The following is a 21,179-nucleotide window of genomic DNA, read 5'->3' as shown; positions in this document are numbered from 1 at the left end:
TCTCATTCGGGATGGACATTTTTCACCTTTCTGACTTTGTGTAATTTAATATAAAAAAAGAGAATTTCATTTATTTCCTTCTCTCATTTTTACCTCTATTTTTCTGTACATTTTTTTAAAATTATCTCTAAGTTGCTTACTAATTCAGGATTTCACTTTACTACTTCTTAATACTTTTTCTCCCTCAAGTACTGTGATTCCTAAAGATATTTTATGTAGATTACAAATTATATCTTCAAATATGTATTCAATTAAGTTTGAAGGTGTGTTTTATTTATGTGATATCGATGATAGTATTATTATTTACGAGAAATTTCTTTCTAGTATTATTGTCAAGGCGATAATTGCATAAGCAAAGAAGAATTTATTGAACACAAGAAATATCCTACTATGGATGATTTCATGCGACATATGCCTGTGATTGGAACAATGTATACTAAACCATTCACACAATTAAACAGCAGAGAAATTGCTGGTATGGTAGACGCTTTGACTGCAGAAGCCAAGAAATTAGATGAAGATTACGAATCGGTAACGAAGGAAAACGTTAAGAACGTATACAATCCTGCAAAACATATTTTTGAAGCACTTGAAAAACATGTAATTCGACGAGCTTATAAAATTGATGTAAGAGATTCCACGGAACAACTCTACGAAGTAACAAAATCTCTGAATGATAAATTAATTAATGATGCAAAAATTCGAGATGACGAAATTAACTTCACCGAGAAAACCTTAAGTTTAATTAAAAGTGTTTATTTTGATCTTGATTCATTTCTATTTATCATATCTATGAAAAGTTTTATAGAATTGCAATAAAATGGTTTAAAAATGTATTTGAAATTGTTTAATTAATGTAGTGGAAACTCGATTATCCGAAACAATTTTTAAAAATTTAGAACCCGCAGTGTTGCACATATTACAGAGTATAATACAATACCTTCGTATACTACGGTATCTACTGTTGTTCACGAATTTTTTAAATGTAGTATGGGCGATGAAACACAAAACTAATAAAAAAAGTAATAATAAAATAAGAAGAAATAAATAAAATATTTAATGTATTGACTACAGGTCCTATCAAATTCGGAAAATCGAGTTTCTATTGTATACACAATATACGAACAGTAGATTGGACTGAATTGATGAATTAAGGCAACTAAATATTCGGGCAATCTGCTAAAGGAGGTGCCTTTCGCAAGGACTTTCTGTGGTAAACTGCACCCTACTTGTTAGATGTGTGAAGAAAACTCGGTAAACTCTTCGTGGCTATCAGTTGGTTAGGCGTGAGCCTCACGAACAACGAAATTAGAGATTATTATTGAACTTTTCATTACCAAACTCATGAAATAATGATAAATTATTTTGCCAAGGGAAAATGCCAAATTACTACCTAAATGCATACAAAGGTGCAGAAATTTATTTATTAAATCTGATCTACTGAAAAGAATTAGAAATAAATGGCAACACACTCATACACCGTACATACAAATATATGGAATTTCCTCTTTTATTTTTATTTTTTGAGTACAAGGGATCGCATGACGTCGAGATTTGCAAAAAAAGTCGGAGACCAATTTGACACGATTACAAAACTTTATCGTGTTACATTATGATGAAAAAGTTTAAATTGTATTATTAAAATAATATCAAAGTAAATATGGTTTCGCCATACCGAATAAATATATCCAGCAACGAGTTGTTTAACTTTCTGGCGACATTTGGTAGCGCCATCTGTTATGACATTTTAATAAAAAATCTTTTTATATTTTTAACTGTTGTAAAATAGCAAATAAATTAATTTTGAGGGTAGGGATGGGTTTTATATAAAATTTTAAATGCCAATAACAAAAAAAAATTGTCGTGACGTTTGGCCCTAATAGAGATACACACGATCCCCATTATCTTCTCACCTATTCGACCTTTATTACCAAATTTTAATAAAGAGGTTGCGGCCGACGTTTCCAAAGCGCAAACGCGTACGTCGGACGTTCATCGTCGCTTTCCTAAAGGCGTAGAAGTTTGGTAATGGTGTTTGGGACGTCGAGCATGATTCCACTGATTATCCAAATGTCAAACCATTGTCAAACTTCTAGGCTTAGAGGAAAGCAGCGCTAAACGTCCGACATACGCGTTTTCGCGTTGAAAACGTCGGCTTCATCCACGTTACTAACATGCACACATACATGAAATAACCCCTAAAATTTTTTGTATTTCTAGACTTTGCAGGGTATCATAAGCGGAAGAATGTAAAAATCTTGTGTGGAGGTCATTTTATTTTTCCTCTCTTATATATAAGAACCGGGAAAGTAATTAATTAATTGCTATTTATTTAAAAAACCGATGTACCTTTCTTATGTTCATAGAATTATAGTATACAATTTTATAATTTACTTAAATACTTTTATTATAGTCATTAATATATTCAATAAAATCAGATGATTGTTAGTAATTCTTGATGATTTATTGATATATCGAAACGTGTACCAATGTCAGAAATACCTAAATATAAAATCAATTATAATAAAACAAATAAAATTCATTAAAAATGTCTTTAAAAGTTAAACTTGTTTATAACAATCGGCATTTAAGAAGAATCTTGTAAATATCTGAAGCAGGCGTTCATCACAACAACAATGTGTTCCAATTGCTGATGAAGCCTTAAGTGATGTACAACGCGATCCTCTTCTGGCGCTGAAAATTATTTTATATTATTATGTAAGGATTGTTTATAAAACTAAAATAATAATTCACTACAAAATAAAATAAACTTCTTACTAAATATAATAAGAAAAGTTTAAGCAAAAATTCATATACTTTCTCGTATAAAAGTATGAACTACTTCACGCTTTTACTAATCGTATATAGTTTGAATAGTTTAATGATTTTTATTTTTATTTAACTACGAATAATAAACTACTTAAATTTAGGTTAAGATATGAAAGACAAATATTTTAATGCGAATAGCAAATACCTTCCAAATATATTAAATGAATCTTCGTTTCTAAGTCAATTTCTCCATTAGAAAATATCTCTCTCATCATTCGCATCAGTTTCAAAATCAGCATTGTCAAGAACTGAAAATGTCCGATTTTATATTTGTACGGATCGAGATAATAATTTTCCAGTTTTAAAACATCGTGAGCAACAAGTGATTCTTCTACTATCTGCAAGGTTATAGCTTTTATCGAATATACGTCCTGTAAAATCAGTTAAGAGCTTGTTTCTATTAACATTTCGTAAAGAAGACTAAATTTAAATTATTAATTTATAAACTACCATTCTGTTTGTTGCTGTTATCGGCATATTTTCTATTATCCATAAAGAAACATCTTTCAGTGTTGAGATGAGAAAAACTTAAAATTTTAGGAACTCTTTTAGTAAGTAATAGTTATTCGGTGCCTTGAAAAAAGGTAGTAAATTAAATTACGATTAATATTTACAATAGAAGTTCGTTAATCCTGCACCCCATAATCGGGAAATCTCGAAATGGCAGTATTCCGCAAATGGAAATTTCACACGTGGTATGTAAAAGATCCTGGGTGGAATCGAGTATGGCACAATATAGTCATAAACTGCATGAAATCGAGACTGAAGAGTGCGCATGATTAAAATCAGAATAATACAGCAACGTTTGCTGATGCAAAACGTACGGCAATGGGCGCATTGCCTAATAAAACAGCTTTAGTTTATATGGATTAGCAAGCCAATTAAAACGCGTGTTTTAAATGAAACGGCTGTGTTATTGGTTTGCATATCCAAGTGTTTCAAAGCCACTTTACCAGGAAACACTTCCAATGTTTAGATTGCACGAAACTTTCTGAAATTTTCGCAAATACAAAAATATTTTTGCCTATTACTAGAAATTTTAGTCTCTAAATTAAAACATAGTATAAATTCCTATGCATTGGAAAGCTTCCCTTTTACGTTCAAATGGTAATGCAATTTAAATTACCAATTTCAAATCTGTTTCGTAGAACGAGTACCAAACTCTCATGGACGTCATTTAACCGCTCTTAGCAGTAGTTATGTCTCTGAATATTTAGTAATCACACACCATTCTGGTTTCCTAAATACCGCATTAACGAACTTCTACTGTTCTAACAGAATTTTAAGATAATTATTAATAGCAAGTTTCTTACTCTAGTTGTAACTTCACGTAGAAGAATTTCTTTATCCCTTAAATAATATCCTCGAGAATGTATTCCAAATTTGATCGGTTTTAAACCCTTCATATAACATATCTGTAAAGTACAAAATTTACATTTATAAACCGGCTTGCAGTCACCATTTATAGAGCATTCGTAGCAACTTCTGTTAATGATTGTTGTGAAGACAAACTGAAGACAACGTTTGCACGCCTCGCATCCGTAATAATCATTCCATGCCTGGCGATAACAAATTCTGCATTGACTAATTATCATTCTACCTTTAAAAAAATAATAAAAATATAGCCTGTAAAAGCTACATGTAGTTAAATAATGTTCACATCCGAAAATATTCAATATGTTGTTTACCTCTTTGACCTTTTTGTTCTGTGATCTGCTCTATTGTAGCCATTATCGTTTAAAAATATAAAAATAAATGAATACGAAACAACAGTGAAAACGAAATGAAACATTCACTTTTAAGGAATCTTCATTTACATAAATTACGTAATATTTTTCGAAAATTAAATATAATTAAATAATAAATATTTTTCAAATAAAATTATTAATTAATTTATCATTAATTAATGGACCCCGAACTTTTTTCTTAAAACTATTTTTTAAGCTTGGAAAGTAAATTTTAAGTTTTAGTTATTATGAAATTAGAAAATAAATGTAATTGAAAATTCATATTACTAATTAATTAATTAGTTATTTTCAATAATATAAAAATAACGTTTGCTTTAATTTTGTATCAGTTATTAATACAAATAACGTCAAATATAAACAGAATTTGCAGTTTTGTTTTTTGAAACCGTGTCCTGTTTTATATTTGTGGCGTAGTAAACACTAGTATTGTGTATTATTCCAAAGACACATTGCAAGTTTTTCATCAAATTGCTTTATTAGTTGACTGGATATGGTACATTGTTTTGTACTCGTTTTGGGCTTTGCCCCTCTTCAGTCAACTAAAGTACGATATTTATTTTTTTAAACTATTACAATAGAGAATTAACATAAAACAAAGAGTACATAAACGATATATAGACGTATCTTTTGGCTAACTTTGTATAATTCATGTAAAATCTACTTTAATCTTTTGTAAATAAACTAGTATACATTACAAATTAAATAAGGTTAAAATCTTCTAAAATTTACCCTTTTAGGTAAATTTTCTACAATACAACTGTAAAAATTTTTAGCTATTTCCGCCTTCTTATTCACTTTCCACTCCCTTTTTCTGGTTAGAGGTTAACAGTCTGTTCTTTATTTTTTGATATGATAGTGCTAATTTGTAGTTTATTCTTTGTATTTCTGCACTGATTTGTTTATATAGACTCTTAATATACGGGTAATTAATATATTTTGTTTTAGTCGCTTGTTTATTTTTATTTTTTACATAGGTTTCTTGGGTCATTAAGTCTGATTTCCCATTGTTTCAGCAATCTCTGCGGAAATCCTGCTAGAAGAAACTTCTTCCTTAATTCCATTAGGTCTTCGATTATATGTGCTTCTTGGCTTGTCTGGTTTATGATTTTTTCGTATTCCATTTTATATGTATTAGGATGTCGTCAACCCATCTTTTATAGAATTTTATTCCTGGTATGTTACATATTATATTATCGATGTATATCATAATTAATTCAGCAAGTTTTGGGCCGATCACTGATCCTATAGTTATTCCATCTGTCTGAGTATAGTATTCTCCGTTGGTTTCGGAATAATTAATAAACAAATACAAATATAATTCATCGTTTGACAATAAATGTTAACACAGACAATTCCAATTTAATTGTTTCGTTGTTATTATTAAAGAGGGGCATTGTTGACACGTATCGGAATTGTATGTTTTTTTAACGTTGATGTAAAAACGTTGTACTTTTCAATTGTTTATATTTCGGTAACGGAGTTACAGAAAAAAATAATTTCAGACGATACAATAGCCACGATTATATTTTTCAAAAGATGGGAACTTATCGTTACGCATCGACAAAAATTCAACCCGGGCAGACACGCAACGGAGAGAAATTTTAATAACTTATAGGAATTTCAAATACTCACACTTACAGTTACAAATAATAGGACATAAATGGGAATGTAAGCTTTAACAAATTCCTTAACTTATAAATGAGAATTCGAAAGTAAATTGCGATGAGTAATATTTACTTTCAGCGAGTGCTTCGCTGTTCAATGATGCGCAAACACAATATATAGATATTACATGAACTAAAAAGTAGAGACTTGTAAAACATAGGTAATAATATGCAGCATGAAACCTCAAAATTTCTTTCTTAGGTGAGACTTCAAGATGCAACTTTTCCTATAAAAAACGATAGAAAGAAAACCTGACATAATAAATTATTGAAATGCGAGATTTCCCAGAAAAAAAGTTTCCCGGGATTTTTATTGTAGGGAATAAACGAAGGGAATCCAGGGAAAAATACCATATTCATCGCCATGTTATTAGAAGTAATATGGCGATGAGACACCGGTACAACCTCGAGAATAGTACATTTTACTGAATATATATAATAATATATTACACTTCTTGAAAGTTTGCATATGTAATATACAACGATGAAGAACTAACTAAACTTTGTTAAACTAATTATTTTGCTTAATGTTTGCAATAAATTTGATTTAACTACTCTTTTTTAGTCATGAAAGTCGAATATGGCATTTGCAGTTAACATAACTGTACACGGGACATTTATAAACAGAGAATAAAATATAGGCCTATATTTTTATTACAATTAAGTTTAATTTTCTTAAGATTTTAGTGATAAAAAAAACATAAATGACTGGCATTATAACACTGCAATAACTTCATGGTCCATTATTGAGGTATTTAAATGAATTAAACAAATAACCTTAATCTTTAAAAAATCTTACAGTTTTAATTATAATTTTAAAATATATTTATTAATAAATAAAATTAAAATATTTTAAATTATATAATAAATGGTAGAAAGGTATAGGTAGTTGCTGCAAATACAATTGTATGAATACATCTGCAAACCCTGGTTGACACGCCACTTGATAAAAGTTTACGTGACAATTATACAAAATTTTTCGAGTAAACACGTAGATCACAATTACGCATATGACGATGAAGTTGATTCGTTCTTTCTCTCTCTTCTTAATTTTTGGTAAGTAGCTTTCAACGTAAGACAGAACGTTGAAGTTAACGTTGTTTTAATGCACTGTACTTCATTTACCTTGCAGTTACCAGCTTGTTTGATGGTTCGTGTGGAAGAAAAAGCGGGAAGGGACGAGAAAAGGTAGTAATTTTATGTCATTTATTCGATAAATGTACATAGTGTTCGAAGTTTAGTAGATTCTGCTTTAAGGCGGTCGAAAAGAATTAGGATTTTTTTGGAAATAGTCTAACTTATCTCTCACCANTACAGTAATTACGTAACTCGCTAGATCGCTGTTTAAAAACCAGTTGAATCATAAAAGTAGTGTTAAAAATTTACAAATTATATAATAATAATATATATTTCCAGGAACGTAAGCTTAATTTATGACAATAAGCTGATAGCAATTAAGAATAGCGTGTGTTCCCAGTTTTCCAAGTACTAATTAAGTTGTGAAAGAGTGTATATATTTCTAGAAATTTACGTTAAAAAATAAATTCGTAAATGAGCAAATGGTTAAATACATTATAGAAATTTAGATATTTTCTTCAAAAGTTAGTACTAAAGATTGTCTATAGATTTAAAGTCCATCATTGCGTATATAAAATTTCTCCCTTTCATATTTTTATAAAAAATATATATTTAAAAACACAAAAAATTATTGTAAATTGTTAAATTGCAGGGTATCGTAGCTTATTCTTAAAAATTACTTTAATTTAATCGCCTCATCCATTCCACCGTCTTCCAGAAGTGTTCAAGTTCGATTCTCATTTAGGATGGAATTTTTTTTATTTTCTGACTTTGTGTAATATAATATTACAAAAGCGTATTTCGTTTATTTCCGTCTCTCATTTTTACTTTTATTTTTCTTTACATTTACTCATCTTATCTCTAAGTTCCTGACTAATTCAGGAATGGCACTTCACTACTTTTTCCTTTCTTCATAATACTTCTTTCTCAAGTACTAGGATTCCTGAAGATATTTTATGTAGAATACAAATTAAATCTTGAAGTATTCAATTTACATTGAAGGTGTGTGTGTGTTATTTATATGATATAGATAAAAGTATTATTATTTACGAGAAATTTCTTTCTAGTATTATTGTCAAGGCGATAATTGCATAAGCAAAGAAGAATTTATTGAACACAAGAAATATCCTACTATGGATGATTTCATGCGACATATGCCTGTGATCGGAACAATGTATACTAAATTATTCACACAATTAAACAGCAGAGAAATTGCTGGTATGGTAGACGCTTTGACTGCAGAAGCCAAGAAACTAGATGAAGATTACGAATCGGTAACAAAGGAAAACGTTAAGAATGTATACAATTCAGCAAAACATATTTTTGAAGCACTTGAAAAACATGTAATTCGACTAGCTAATAAAAATGATGTAAGAGATTCTACTGTACAACTGTACGAAGTAACAAACTCTCTGAATGATAAATTAATTAATGATGCAGAAATTCGAGATGACGGAATTAACTTCACTGAGAAAATCTTAGGTTTAATTAAAAGTGTTTATTTTGCTTTTGATTCATATCTATTCATCATATCTATGAAACTTTTCATAGATATGATGAATTGCAATAAAATGGTTTAAAAATGTTTTTGAAATTGTTTAATTTAAACCCCTTAGTTCCCATTGACGAGATAACTCGTAGTGGAAACTCGATTATCCGAAACAATTTTTAAAAATTTAGAACCCGCAGTGTTGTACATACTACAGAGTATAATACAATACCTTCGAATACTACAGTATTTATTGCTTACGAATGTTTTAAAATTTACTATGGGCGATGAAACCAGAACTAGTAAAAAAGTAATAATAAAATAAAATAAAAAAAATAATAAACGATTTTCTGTATTGACTACTGGTGTCCCATCAAATTCGGAAAATCGAGTTTCTATTGTATACACAATATTCGAACAGTAGATTGGACTGAATTGATGAATTAAAGCAATTCAATATTTGGGAAATATGCTAAAAGAAGGTGCCTCCAGGAAGGACTTTCTATGGTAAACTGCACCTTACTTGTTAGACACGTGAAGAAAACCCGGTAAACTCTACGTGGCTATCTGTTGGTTAGGCGCGAGCCCCACGAACCACGAAATTATAGATTATAATAGAACTTTTTATTAACAAACTCATGAAATAATGATAAATTATTATGCCAAGAGAAAATGCCAAATTACTACTTAGATATATACGAAGGTGCAGAAATTTATTCATTAAATCTGATCTATTGAAAAGAATTAGAAATAAATGGCAAGACACACTCATACACAATACATACGTATATATAGAATGTCCTGCTTTATTTTTAATTTTTGGGTACAACGGATTGCACAACGTTCGAGATTTGAAAAAAGTCGGAGGGTGAAGAAAATCGTGCCTCACACACACACACACTAACATTCATACATACAGAAATTACCCCCGAAATTGTTTGCTGTTGTAAGCTTTTCAGGGTATCCTAAGCCAACGAATGTACTCGTAAAATGTTGAGTGGAGGTCATTTTACTTTTCCTCTGTTATATATAACAACCGGGAAAGTAATTAATAGATTACTATTTATTTTAAAAAACCGATGTACCTTTCTTATGTTCATAGAATTATGGTATACAAGTTTATAGTTTACTTAAATACTTTTATTATAGTCATTAACATATTCAATAAAATCAGATGATTGTTAGTAATTCTTGTTGAATTATATCGAAACGTGTGCCAAATGTCAGAGATACGTAAATATAAAATCAATTATAATAAAACAAAGTAATAAAATTCATTAAAAATGTCTTCTTAAAGTTAAACTTATTTATAACAATCGGCATTTAAGAAATGTCTTCTAAATATTTGAACCAGACGTTCATCCAAAAAGCAATGTTATCCAAGTGTTTATGAAGCCTTTCGTGATGTACAACGCGTTCCTTTCCTGGCCCTGAAAATTATTTTATATTATTATTTAAGGATTGTTTATAAAAATAAAATAATAAATTACTACAAACAAAATAGACCTCTTACTAAATATAGTAAGAAAAGTTTAAGAAAAAATTCATACTTTCTCGTATAAAAACATGAACTACTTCCTGCTCTCACTAATCGTATATAATTTGAATAGTTTAAAAATATTTCTTTTTATTTAACTATGAATAATAAGCTGCTTAAATTTAACTTAAGATATGAAAGAAAAATATTTTAATGCGTATAGCAAATACCTTCAAAATATATTGAATGAATGTTCGTTTCTAAGTCAATTTCTCCATTATATAATCTCTCTCTCATCATTCGCGTCAGTATCAAAATCTGCATTGTCAAGTACTGGAATTGTCCGATTTTACATTTGTACGGATCGAGATAATAATTTTCCAGTTTTAGAACATCGTGAGCAACAAGTGATTCTTCTACGATCTGCAAGGTTATAGCTTTTATCGGATATAGGTCCTGTAGAAGCTGTTAAGGTCTTGTTTCTATTAACATTTCGTAAAGAAAACTAAATTTAAATTATTAATTTAAAAACTACCATTCTGTTTGATGCTGTTGTCGGCATATTTTCTATTAACCATAAAGAAACATCATTCAGTGTTGAGATGAGAAAAATTTTAAATTTTAGGAACTCTTTTAGTAAGTAATAGTTATTCGGTGCCTTGAAAAAAGGTAGTAAATTAAATTACAATGAATATTTACAATAGAAGTTTGTTAATCCGGCACCCCATAATCGGAAAAACTCGAAATGGCAGTATTCCGCAAATGGAAATTTCACACGTGGTATGTAAAAGATCCTGGGTGGAATCGAGTGTGGCACAATATAGTCATGCAGTGTATGAAGTCCAGACTAGTTAAAGAGTGCGCATGATTAAAATCAGAATAATACAGCAACGTTTGCTGATGTAAAACGTACGTTAATGGGCGCGTTGCCTTTTATAGCAGCTTTAGTGTATATGGATTAGCAAGCCAATTAATTAATTAAAAAGGGTGCTTTAAATGAAATGGGTGTGTTATTGCTTTATTGATACAAGTGTTTTAAAGCCGCTTTATCAGGCGATGTCCAGATTGCACGAAACTTTCTTAAATTTGCGAAAATACAAAAATATTTTTTCTATTATAGAAATTATAGTCTCTAAAATAAAATATAGTAAAAATCCTAAGCATTCTAGATTAAAAATCCTTCTTTACGGTCAAATAGAATGGAATTTAAACCACTAATTTTAAATCTGTTCTGTAGAACGAGTAACAAATTCTCATGGTATCATTTAATACTAGTTATGTCACTGAATATTCAATAATCTGACACCATCTTGTTTTCTTAAATACCGCATTAACGAACTTCTACTCTTCTAACAGAATTTTAAGATAATTATTAGTGGAAAGTTTCTTACTCCAGTTTGAACTTTACGTAGCAGAAATTGTTTATCCCTTAAATAATATCCTCGAGAATGTATTCCAAACTTGATCGGTTTTAAACCCTTCTTATAACATGTCTGTAAAGTACAAAATTTACATTTATAAAGCGACTTGTAGTCACCATTTACAGAGCATTCGTAGCAACTTCTGTTAATGATTGTTATGAAGACAAACTGAAGACAACGTTTGCACGACTCGCATCCATAATAATCATTCCACGCCTGGCGATAACAAATTCTGCATTGACTAATTATCATTCTACCTTTAAAAAAATAATTAAAACTATAGCCTATGAAAGCTACATGTAGTTGAATTGTGTCTACTACCGAAAATATTCAATATATTGTTTACCTCTTTGACCGTTTTGTTCTGTAATCTGCTCTATTGTAGCCATTATCGTTTAAAAATATAAGTAAATAAGCACGAAACAACACTCGAAACGAAATGAAACATTTACTTTTAAGGAGTCTTCATTTACATAAATTACGTAAATTTTTCGAAAATAAAATTTAATTAAATAATAATTATTTTTAAAATAAAATTATTAATTAATTCATCATTAATTAATGGCCCCTGATTTTTTTCTTAAAACTATTTTTTTAAGCTTCGAAGGTAAATGTTACAGTTTTAGTTATAAAATTAGAAAGTAAATGTAATTGAAAATTCATATAATTAATTAATTAATTAATTAATTAATTATTAATAATATAAAAATAACGTTTGCTTTAATTTTGTACTTAATACAAGTAACGTGAAATATAAACAGTATTTTTAGTGTTTTACGTCATATACAATTGTGAGTGTAGCAGTGCCAGTTACTTCAAGTCCATGTTTATACGAGCCCTCAAAATAAACGTCTTTTTCTGTTGCCGGCACCTTTCTATTACATAAAACTACATTTGCGATTATACTTCCATTGAGCACCATAAAATTATAGATTGGATGTCTGCCGTCAGAGCAAAATTATAGACATAAATCATTGGCTTAAACTTGAGGATCTTTCTTATTCAATACTTTCTTGTGACTAGCAGTGGCCGGGCGGGTAAAACCACAAAACACTGGTAGTTGGTCGCAGGTTCGCTTTTGATCAACGGGCTGACCACGTGAAGTTTTCCGGGCATTCTTCATGTGTGTGATACCTAAATAGGGTTCAGTTTTCAATAGACATATCGTCGAAATATTACATTGATTAATTCTAAGAATTTAATGCTTCCACAATGCTTTGAACTCTCACTCTTACAGCCAGATCTGTTTTAAAAATTATATAACGTTTACAAACGTCGTTTTACAACTCTATTGATTACACCCTTTAACAGATTACATGCCCTTGAAGTTTTAGCTATATCTCCAACTGATTTATTGTCTATACCACATCCATTAGCGTGCGCAATTCGACATTTACTCTATCTAACACTTGACGATTCCTGCAAAGAGAATGGCTTTTCTAACACTATATTCATTTAATTATAAAGTTTGCTGTAATAACCATTAGATATAGATAATGACACATCATAAAAATTTTTGTTAATTACGCTAAATTCCGGTATGCATTTCGGTCCCTCCTCTGCCGGTCTGGTAGTTTTCTCCTGAAAACTCAACAATAGATATGTAGTTTAAAGTAGTGAGTAAAGATTTTGAAGATCCGTTTTGAAGCCTTCGAAGTCGACACCTGGAGCACGTGTCTACCTTCGCCCTTCTTAGCTATGCATCTGCGCAGTAGGATTGAATTTGTATAAGAGTGAATTTTGGTGGATAAGAATTAACACACTGAACCACGAGCAAACATCAAATTCCTTCATAGAGTTCAGCGTGTTAATAAGGAAAGGCATGTTGAACTTATCAATAATCTTTCTGCTTTGTAGGGCATGCAATAATCCTACAGCAGCGAGAAAATGAGACAGTTAAAAAGTTGTATGGATGCTGATGCTTTTTCTAGTTCAATGGGCTGGTAGCCTACCAAGCCGATTAGAAGGGAAGAGAGGAGGATTACTCAAGAATGAATAAACCACTGAACAACTGGCAAGTGGCCGAGGATTCGAGCTTCACCAACAGGTCTGATACGGGAGATTATCTGGGTTTTCTTTACTTGTCTAACACCAAATTTGTTGTCCTTTTATGAAAACCATTGTAGACAATTAGTAAGAAATTTTTTAATAAAATTAACAATATGAAAATTTATAGGCAATTAAAAATAACAAATAATGAATTCAATAATATAAAGTAGACCCCTATAAAACGGGTTCATATAATGCGGATTCGTATATAGCGGCGAAAAATTGCGACCGTATTCGTATAAAGACGCTAAAAGAAACTCGTAAAATGCGGTAAAATGTCATCGCCGACTCGTGTCGCGACAGGATTGGTCGAATCTAGACCTATAGCTGATATTGCACAAACCGTTGCGTTTAAACGAGAAGAGGACCTACTAAAAACCATTTATTATTTAACGGCAATAAAAATTACATTTATATTAATGATGCCACTAAAGTTCAGCAAATTTTTCGCAGAAAAATAATTTATCAGAAAACACGCCCCGTTCGATGCGCCGCTCCGCGACGAAAACAAGCTTAAGCAATGGCGTCGTCGAACGGTGCATACTCGGTAAGTATTCCTACAATTTTTTGTTTATAGCATAGATTATATGAATTATCCCCAAAAAAAATTATACGTATTTTGGAAATGTCGAGTGAAATAAGTCTAGAATCGGTTAATTTTATGAAAGAAAACCTTTCAAACAGCCGTAATCCGTAAACTGCATACGTGCCGGGGTGTGATTAGCTCATGTATTTAAGGACTCGTAGAACACGAATTTCATGAAAAGCGGAACGTATCTACCGTGTTATAAGGGGCTCAACTGTATATACGTGAAATATAAGTAATTACTATTTTTAACGTAAAATAAACTTAAAATATTGAACTGTCAATTTTAATTTACAATTTTAGTTTACAAAAATCTAACTTTTTATAGTAAAATAACATCAATATGTAAAGATCGATTGTGGCGCGAACTAACACGAAACCATTTAATATGGCGTCGGGAAGTTGGTACATACGTGCTACTGTTTGTAGTCTAATATTTGTTAAATACAATGTGTTAAAAATTCTTTAATAATTAATTCTTTTATTAATAGCTATAATATTACAAATACAAGTTTTTCTTCAAGGATAGTTTAAGCATTTTATGCAATTCAAAGCAGAGTTACAAAATTAGTAGCTTGTTTCTTTAATTATTTTATACTGTTATACAATAGATTAACTTTGCCTATTTTTATTTCAATAGAAATGTTTTTTATACATTAATAATTTAAATGTATTTTACCAGTGAAATTCAAATGTTTTTAAAAACGAATTTGCCACTGAGTGGACGTATCAGTGTCTCATCTCTAGGGTTTCTCATTTCCCAGGAAATTTGCCTCTAAAGCAGTGGATTATGTGAAAAATAATTTCTTTTCCCGGGATCCCGGGATGAGATAGTAAAATAGAATTTCATATGAATAAAAAGTATCATACAGGAATATCATAAAATTTGAATAATTTATTTTCTAGTACATAACTAAAAGTGTAAGGCCAATCTCCGCTGTTCGATGATGCGCAAACACAATACATAGATATTACATGAACTAACAAGTAGACTTGTAAAACATAGGTAATAACATGCAGCATGAAACCTCAACAATTCTCTCTTAGGTAAGACTTCAAGATACAACTTTTCGTATAATAAACGATAGAAAGAAAACATGACATGATAAATTATTGAAGTTTTAATAATAGTAATAACACATAAATCACTGGCATTATAACACTGCAATAACTTGATGGTCCTTTATTTAAATGAATTAAACTTAATCTTTAAAAAAATCTTACAGTTTTAATTATAATTTTAAAATATTTTCAATTTATTTATTAAGTAATAAATATATTTTAAAGTATATAATAAATGGTAGAAGGGTATAGGTAGTTGCTGCAAATACAATTGTATAAATGCATCTAGAGACTCTGATTGACAAACCACTTGATAAAAGTTTACGTGGCAATTATACAAAATTTTTCGAGTAACACATAGATCACAAGTACGCATCTGACGATGAAGTTGATTCTTTCTTTCTCTCTATTCTTAATTTTTGGTAAGTAACTTTTAACATAAGAGAGAACGTTGAAGGGTTGTTTTAATGTACTGTACTTCCTTTACGTTGCAGTTACCAGCTTGTTTGATGGTTCGTATGGAAGAAAAAGCGGGAAGGGACTAGAAAAGGTAGTAATTTTATGTCATTTATTCGATAAAAGTAAATGGTGTTCGAAGTTTAGTAGATCCTGCTTTAAGGCGGTCAAAAAGAATTATGATTTTTTAAAAATAGTATGTCTTATACCTCACCACCTGGCCATCAATTGTGGCCTTTATTCTGTACTCATAACAGAATGCACGGTGGGAAACGGACTTCAGGATGAGTATAATAAAATTCCTTTTAAAGAGAAAAGAATAGGAAAAAAACTTGGACATTTTTATAAAGTATTATTTTCGAGAAAGAAATGTAAATTTATGACACTAATCTTACAGTAATTATGTAACGCGCTGGACCGCGTTTTAGGAGCCAGTTGAATTATAATTGTGTTAAACTGTGCACATATTAAAAATTTAACGTCTGATTCGTTTTTTTGAAACCGTGTTTTCGTATTTATTTACTATTGAACACAAGACTGTGTTATTATTAAAACACTAAGTGGGTAAACGCCAAGTGTTTTAATAATAACACAGTCTTGTGTTCAATAGTAAAAAAAATTTAACGTCACTAATCACAGAAAAAAACATATATAACAAAATTACAGAAAATACCTATAAAAAAAGCATAGGAGTTATTAAGCTTCAAATAGAGTGAACAAAATCGTGTCCCCCACCCTCTCTGTTTCTCTTACATACACGAACATCCATACACACAGGAATTACCCCCGAAATTTTTTGCTGTTCTACACGTTTCGGAGTATTCTAATCCGACCGATTTAAAAATCTTGCATAGAGGTTATTTTACTTTTGCTCTGTTATATATAAGAACCGGGAAAGTAATTAATTGATTGCTATTTATTTTAAAAACCGACGTACCTTTCTTATGTTCATAGAATTAAGTAAACTATAAACTTGTACAATATAAATACTTTTATTATAGTCATTAACATATTCAATAAAATCAGATGATTGTTAGTAATTNGGAGACGAAAAATAATAAAGTTATCATACTTTTTCTGGTGATCGCATGATGTAATTGTGCAGCTATGTTACCTAATGTTACCTATGGTGAGTAAAATGGCGGCTCGTCTCTGATTCCAGCAAACAGAAGAAAGGAAACTGTGGGGACGCACGTTCTGTCCTAACCTAACCTATTTTATTAAATTACCATAATTATTACCAACCAAGTTATTAGAATAGGTTAGGTTAGGTTTGAACGTGCGTCCCCACTGTTTCCTTTCTTCTCTTTGCTGGAATCAGAGACGAGCCGCCATTTTACCCACCATAGGTAACATTATCCAATTGTGCAGTCTAAAGATTGGTGACACTTTGAATTTCATAACAATTGATTTCTGCGACAAGCACTCCTATTTGTGGTAAATTTATTTGTGGCAAAAATCTTATTTTCACTTTACCGAGTGCCTAGTAGGTAATGTGCGGATTACCTAGATACTATGCAAATTATCTAGGTAATTTGAGAAATTTAACAATTTCCACAACTTTAACGGATCACGCTAGTTAATCTGCAGATTAGCTAGGTAATCTGAAGATTAACGAGTTTCGAGCTTTAGCGGTAACATATACATAGATTAAATTACATTCATATTTATCTAATAAGGAAATTAAATTTATTTTATATCAAACAGCAGTTTGTAATGTTTTCCTATTGTAGATCAATAAGTACGGATCACTGAATTATGATCCGTACTTATTGATCTACAACAAGATTCTGCTTGAAAATTATTATTAATTTAATTTTATAAACGATAAAATTTAAAATCAGTATTAGATTATTGAGATAAGACAAAAGAAACACGTGGAAGATCTACCAAAGGGGCTGCATTCTGAGAGTACTTTCTATGGGAAATTGTCCGTATTTAAATGAAGAATGCCGGAAAAATCCCAAGTTTTCTGGGTTTTCTCACGTATATAACACCTAAATAAGAGTTAATTTCATGTAGATAAATTATATCTTAATCTTTATAANCTACAAACAAAATAAACTTCTTACTAAATATAGTAAGAAAATTTAAGAAAAAATTCATACTTTTTCGTATAAAAGTATGAACTACTTCCTGCTCTCACTAATCGTATAGTTTGATTAGTTTAAATATTACTGTTTATTTAATCTAAATATAAGCTGCTTATTATTTATAGTTAAGATACAAAGGAAAAATATTTTAATGTGAATAGCATATACCTTCAAAATATATTAAATGAATCTTCGTTTCGTAATCAATTTTTCCATCGGAAAATCTATCTCTCATCATTCGTATCACTTTCAAAATCTTCATTGTCAAGTACTGAAATTGTGCGATTTCACATTTGTACGGATCGTGATAATAATTTTCCAGTTTTATAACATCGTGAGCAACAAGCGATTCTTGTACGATCTGCAAGATTATAGCTTTCATCGGATATACGTCCTGTAAAAACAGTAAAGGGCTTGTATCTATTAACATTTCAGAAGACTAAATTTAAATTATTAATTTAAAAACTACCATTCTGTTTGATGCTGTTGTCGGCTTATTTTCTATTAACGATACCGAAACATAATTCAACCTTGAGATGAGAAAATCTTTAAATTTCATGATCTCTTTTAGTAAGGAATATTTATTCGGTTCCTTGAAAAAAAGGTAGTTCATTAAATTACGATAACAATTTACAATAGAAGTTCGTTAATCCGGCACCCCATAATCGGGAAATCTCAGCAATGCAGTATTCCGCAAATGGAAATTTCACATGTGGTATGTAAATGATCCTGAGTGGATTCGAGTGTGGCACAATACAGTCATAGAATGTATGAAGTCCAGACTGAAGAGTGCGCATGATTAAAATCAGAATAATATAGGAACGTTTGCTGATGTAAAACGTAAGGCAATGGGCGCGTTGCCTAATAAAGCAGCTTTGGTGTTTATGGACTAGCAACTCAATTAGAAAGCCTGTTTTAAATGAAACGGGTTTTTTAATTGACAATGTCATTGGTTTGTTCATCCAACTGTATTAAAGCCGCTTATCAGGCAAGACGTCCGATGTTCAAATTTCACGAAACAACGAATTTTTTCGAAAATACGTGCAGTGTTCGCCACTGCAGATATTTTTGCTTATTACTAGATATTTTAGACTCTAAAGTAATATATAGTAAAAGGTTTCTAAGCATTGGAGGACCTCATACGTTCAAATGGTAATGGAATTTAAATGACCAATTTTAAATCCGTTCAGTAGAAAGAGTACCAAACTCTAAAGGGCGTCATTTAATCGCTCTTAACAGTAGTTACGCCACTGAATATTCAGTATTTCGGCATCATTCTGGTTTCCAAAATACCGCATTAACGAACTTCTACTGTTTTAAAAGAATTTTAGAATAATTATTAGTGACAAGTTTCTTACTCTAGTTTGAACTTTATATAGCAGAATTTCTCTATCCTTTAAATAATAACCCCGAGAATGTATTCCAAACCTGATCGGTTTTAAACCCTTCTTATAACATGTCTGTAAAGTACAAAATTTACATTTATAAACAGACTTGCAGACACCACTTTTAGAGCATCTGTAGCAACTTCTGTAAGCGATTGTTCTGAAGACAAACTGAAGACAACGTTTGCACGCCTCGCATCCGTAATAATCATTCCATGCCTGGCGATAACAAATTCTGCATTGACTAATTATCATTTTACCTTTAAAAAAATAATTAAAACTATAGCCTATAAAAGCTACATGTAGTTAAATTATGTTTACAACCGAAAATATTAAATATGTTGTTTACCTCTTTGACCTTTTTGTTCTGTTATCTGCTCTATTGTAGCCATTATCATTTAAAAATATGAAAATAAATGAACACGAAACAAACCGAAACATTCACTTTTAACGAGTCTTCATTTACATAAATTACGTAATATTTTTCGAAAATAAAATGTAATTAAATAATAAATATTTTTAAAATAAAATTATTAATTAATTCATCATTAATTAATGGCTCCTGAATTTTTTTCTTAAAACTATTTTTTAAGCTTAGAAGGTAAATGTTACAGTTTTAGTTATTATGTAATTAGAAATAAATGTAATTGAAAATTCATATTATTAATTAATTAATTAATTATTATTAATAATAATATAAAAGTAACGTTTGCTTTAATTTTGTGTATGTTATTAATAGAAGTAACGTCCAATATAAACAGAATTTTTGGTGTTTTACACACACACACACAATCTTTTTATTAATGCAACAATATTGCATCACTGGCACCGCAATAGCATAACCAGTTTATACATGTTTAAGGCTGAACACAGGAAAATAAAGTAATGTCTTCAATGTATTTACATAAGATCGCCTATATACCGTAAATTAATACCGTAACATTTACATGTATGACAGATGACATCGAATATCTGCGTTATAAATAATAAGCTAGATTAATAACTTAAAATTAAACATAATAAGTAATAGTCAATTAACAGAAATATGTAAAGTATAACATATATTGTTGCGGTATATATTAATATAAGTTTCACATACAAATATATATGATGATATAATACTGTAGTCTAAACAAAATAAAGCTTAGAATAATTAACGCTAATAAATTATAAGAGTTACTTCGCAGGTTTTCAGGTGTAGTTGCAGCTTACAGTCATTTCATGTAAAAAGAGTTCTTAGGAGTCTCATATGTTACTAGCAGCACAGTATCCATACACTAAAATGGAAGTTCCTACAAACATAGAAGTACTTGGGAGATTCGGACAAGAGCACCCTGACCTAACACAAATATTAATAGTTCATTGTAGCTATCCAAGAGCTAAGTCAGCTTACTATTGCAGTTTATTCACTAAAAGTAACAGTTAGTATATGCTAACTCACAATTAACTTCGTAAATCTTGAATTCTATAAGGTTCACCAAAGGTAGGGATATCATATCAACGCTTCACCTATGTAGATAACACTTGTAAGGATTTGTCAAGACAAGAGCATTCTTAACTCCAGATACTTGTAGTAGTTTAATCGAAGTCTGAACTCCAAATCAATGTTATATAATAACAAAATCCATTATGATAGGTCTATATGGATCAAGTTATATAGGCTGATGTGGGTTATATCAGTAAAGCTATTGTAGTATCACATATCTAATGTTGTGAGATAGGAATAACTATTTAGGTGCGTGTGTTTGTAATATTACTGTAACTATTAATAAGATTACATAAGCAATAGAAAGATTCTTTACTATTGACAAGATCATTTAATGTGCACGGCCAGGAGATTCCT

The 21,179-nt window shown here is 30.2% G+C and overlaps 2 protein-coding genes and 1 long non-coding RNA gene across 7 annotated transcripts in view; 2 read left to right on the top strand and 1 right to left on the bottom strand.

The window, feature by feature from the left end:
• Window positions 1-2,253, top strand: part of LOC111619216 — a 52,788-nt gene extending 50,535 nt beyond the window's left edge. Inside the window, exons 4-5 of the mRNA XM_023360903.1 lie at window positions 325-753; window positions 2,221-2,253. Coding sequence (XP_023216671.1) covers window positions 325-753; window positions 2,221-2,253 — 462 coding nt within the window. The remainder of the gene's footprint in view (window positions 1-324; window positions 754-2,220) is intronic.
• A 302-nt stretch (window positions 2,254-2,555) lies between these two features.
• On the bottom strand, window positions 2,556-19,786 carry LOC111619232 (peroxisome proliferator-activated receptor alpha-like). 5 transcript variants are annotated; one of them, XR_002755713.1, is made up of 5 exons: window positions 12,052-12,126; window positions 11,676-11,962; window positions 3,280-3,402; window positions 2,975-3,200; window positions 2,556-2,694 (listed from the first exon to the last, which is right to left on the bottom strand). XR_002755713.1 is itself a non-coding variant. In XM_023360915.1 (5 exons), exons 1-5 carry the CDS (start codon window positions 12,092-12,094, stop codon window positions 10,131-10,133), a joined length of 795 nt encoding a protein of 264 aa, XP_023216683.1. In that variant the 5' UTR covers window positions 12,095-12,126; the 3' UTR covers window positions 9,990-10,130. The 5 variants fall into 5 exon arrangements, 3 of the variants coding, with proteins under 3 accessions (XP_023216683.1, XP_023216685.1, XP_023216684.1); XR_002755715.1 differs by lacking the exons at window positions 11,676-11,962; window positions 12,052-12,126 and adding exons at window positions 4,143-4,429; window positions 4,518-4,634; XM_023360915.1 differs by lacking the exons at window positions 2,556-2,694; window positions 2,975-3,200; window positions 3,280-3,402 and adding exons at window positions 9,990-10,237; window positions 10,515-10,749; window positions 10,820-10,942.
• LOC111619237 lies at window positions 7,234-8,511 on the top strand. The gene is made up of 3 exons (XR_002755716.1): window positions 7,234-7,297; window positions 7,374-7,429; window positions 8,386-8,511. It is a non-coding gene; the product is annotated as an uncharacterized LOC111619237 (long non-coding RNA).
• Window positions 19,787-21,179: the final 1,393 nt, after the last annotated feature.

The sequence above is a fragment of the Centruroides sculpturatus genome, unplaced genomic scaffold (assembly GCF_000671375.1).
Source record: "Centruroides sculpturatus isolate CEXI.00-Female unplaced genomic scaffold, Cexi_2.0 scaffold114, whole genome shotgun sequence".
Classification (NCBI taxonomy): domain Eukaryota; kingdom Metazoa; phylum Arthropoda; class Arachnida; order Scorpiones; family Buthidae; genus Centruroides; species Centruroides sculpturatus.
Note: the sequence above shows the minus strand (reverse complement) of the source record. Positions and strands in the feature narration are given on the sequence as shown.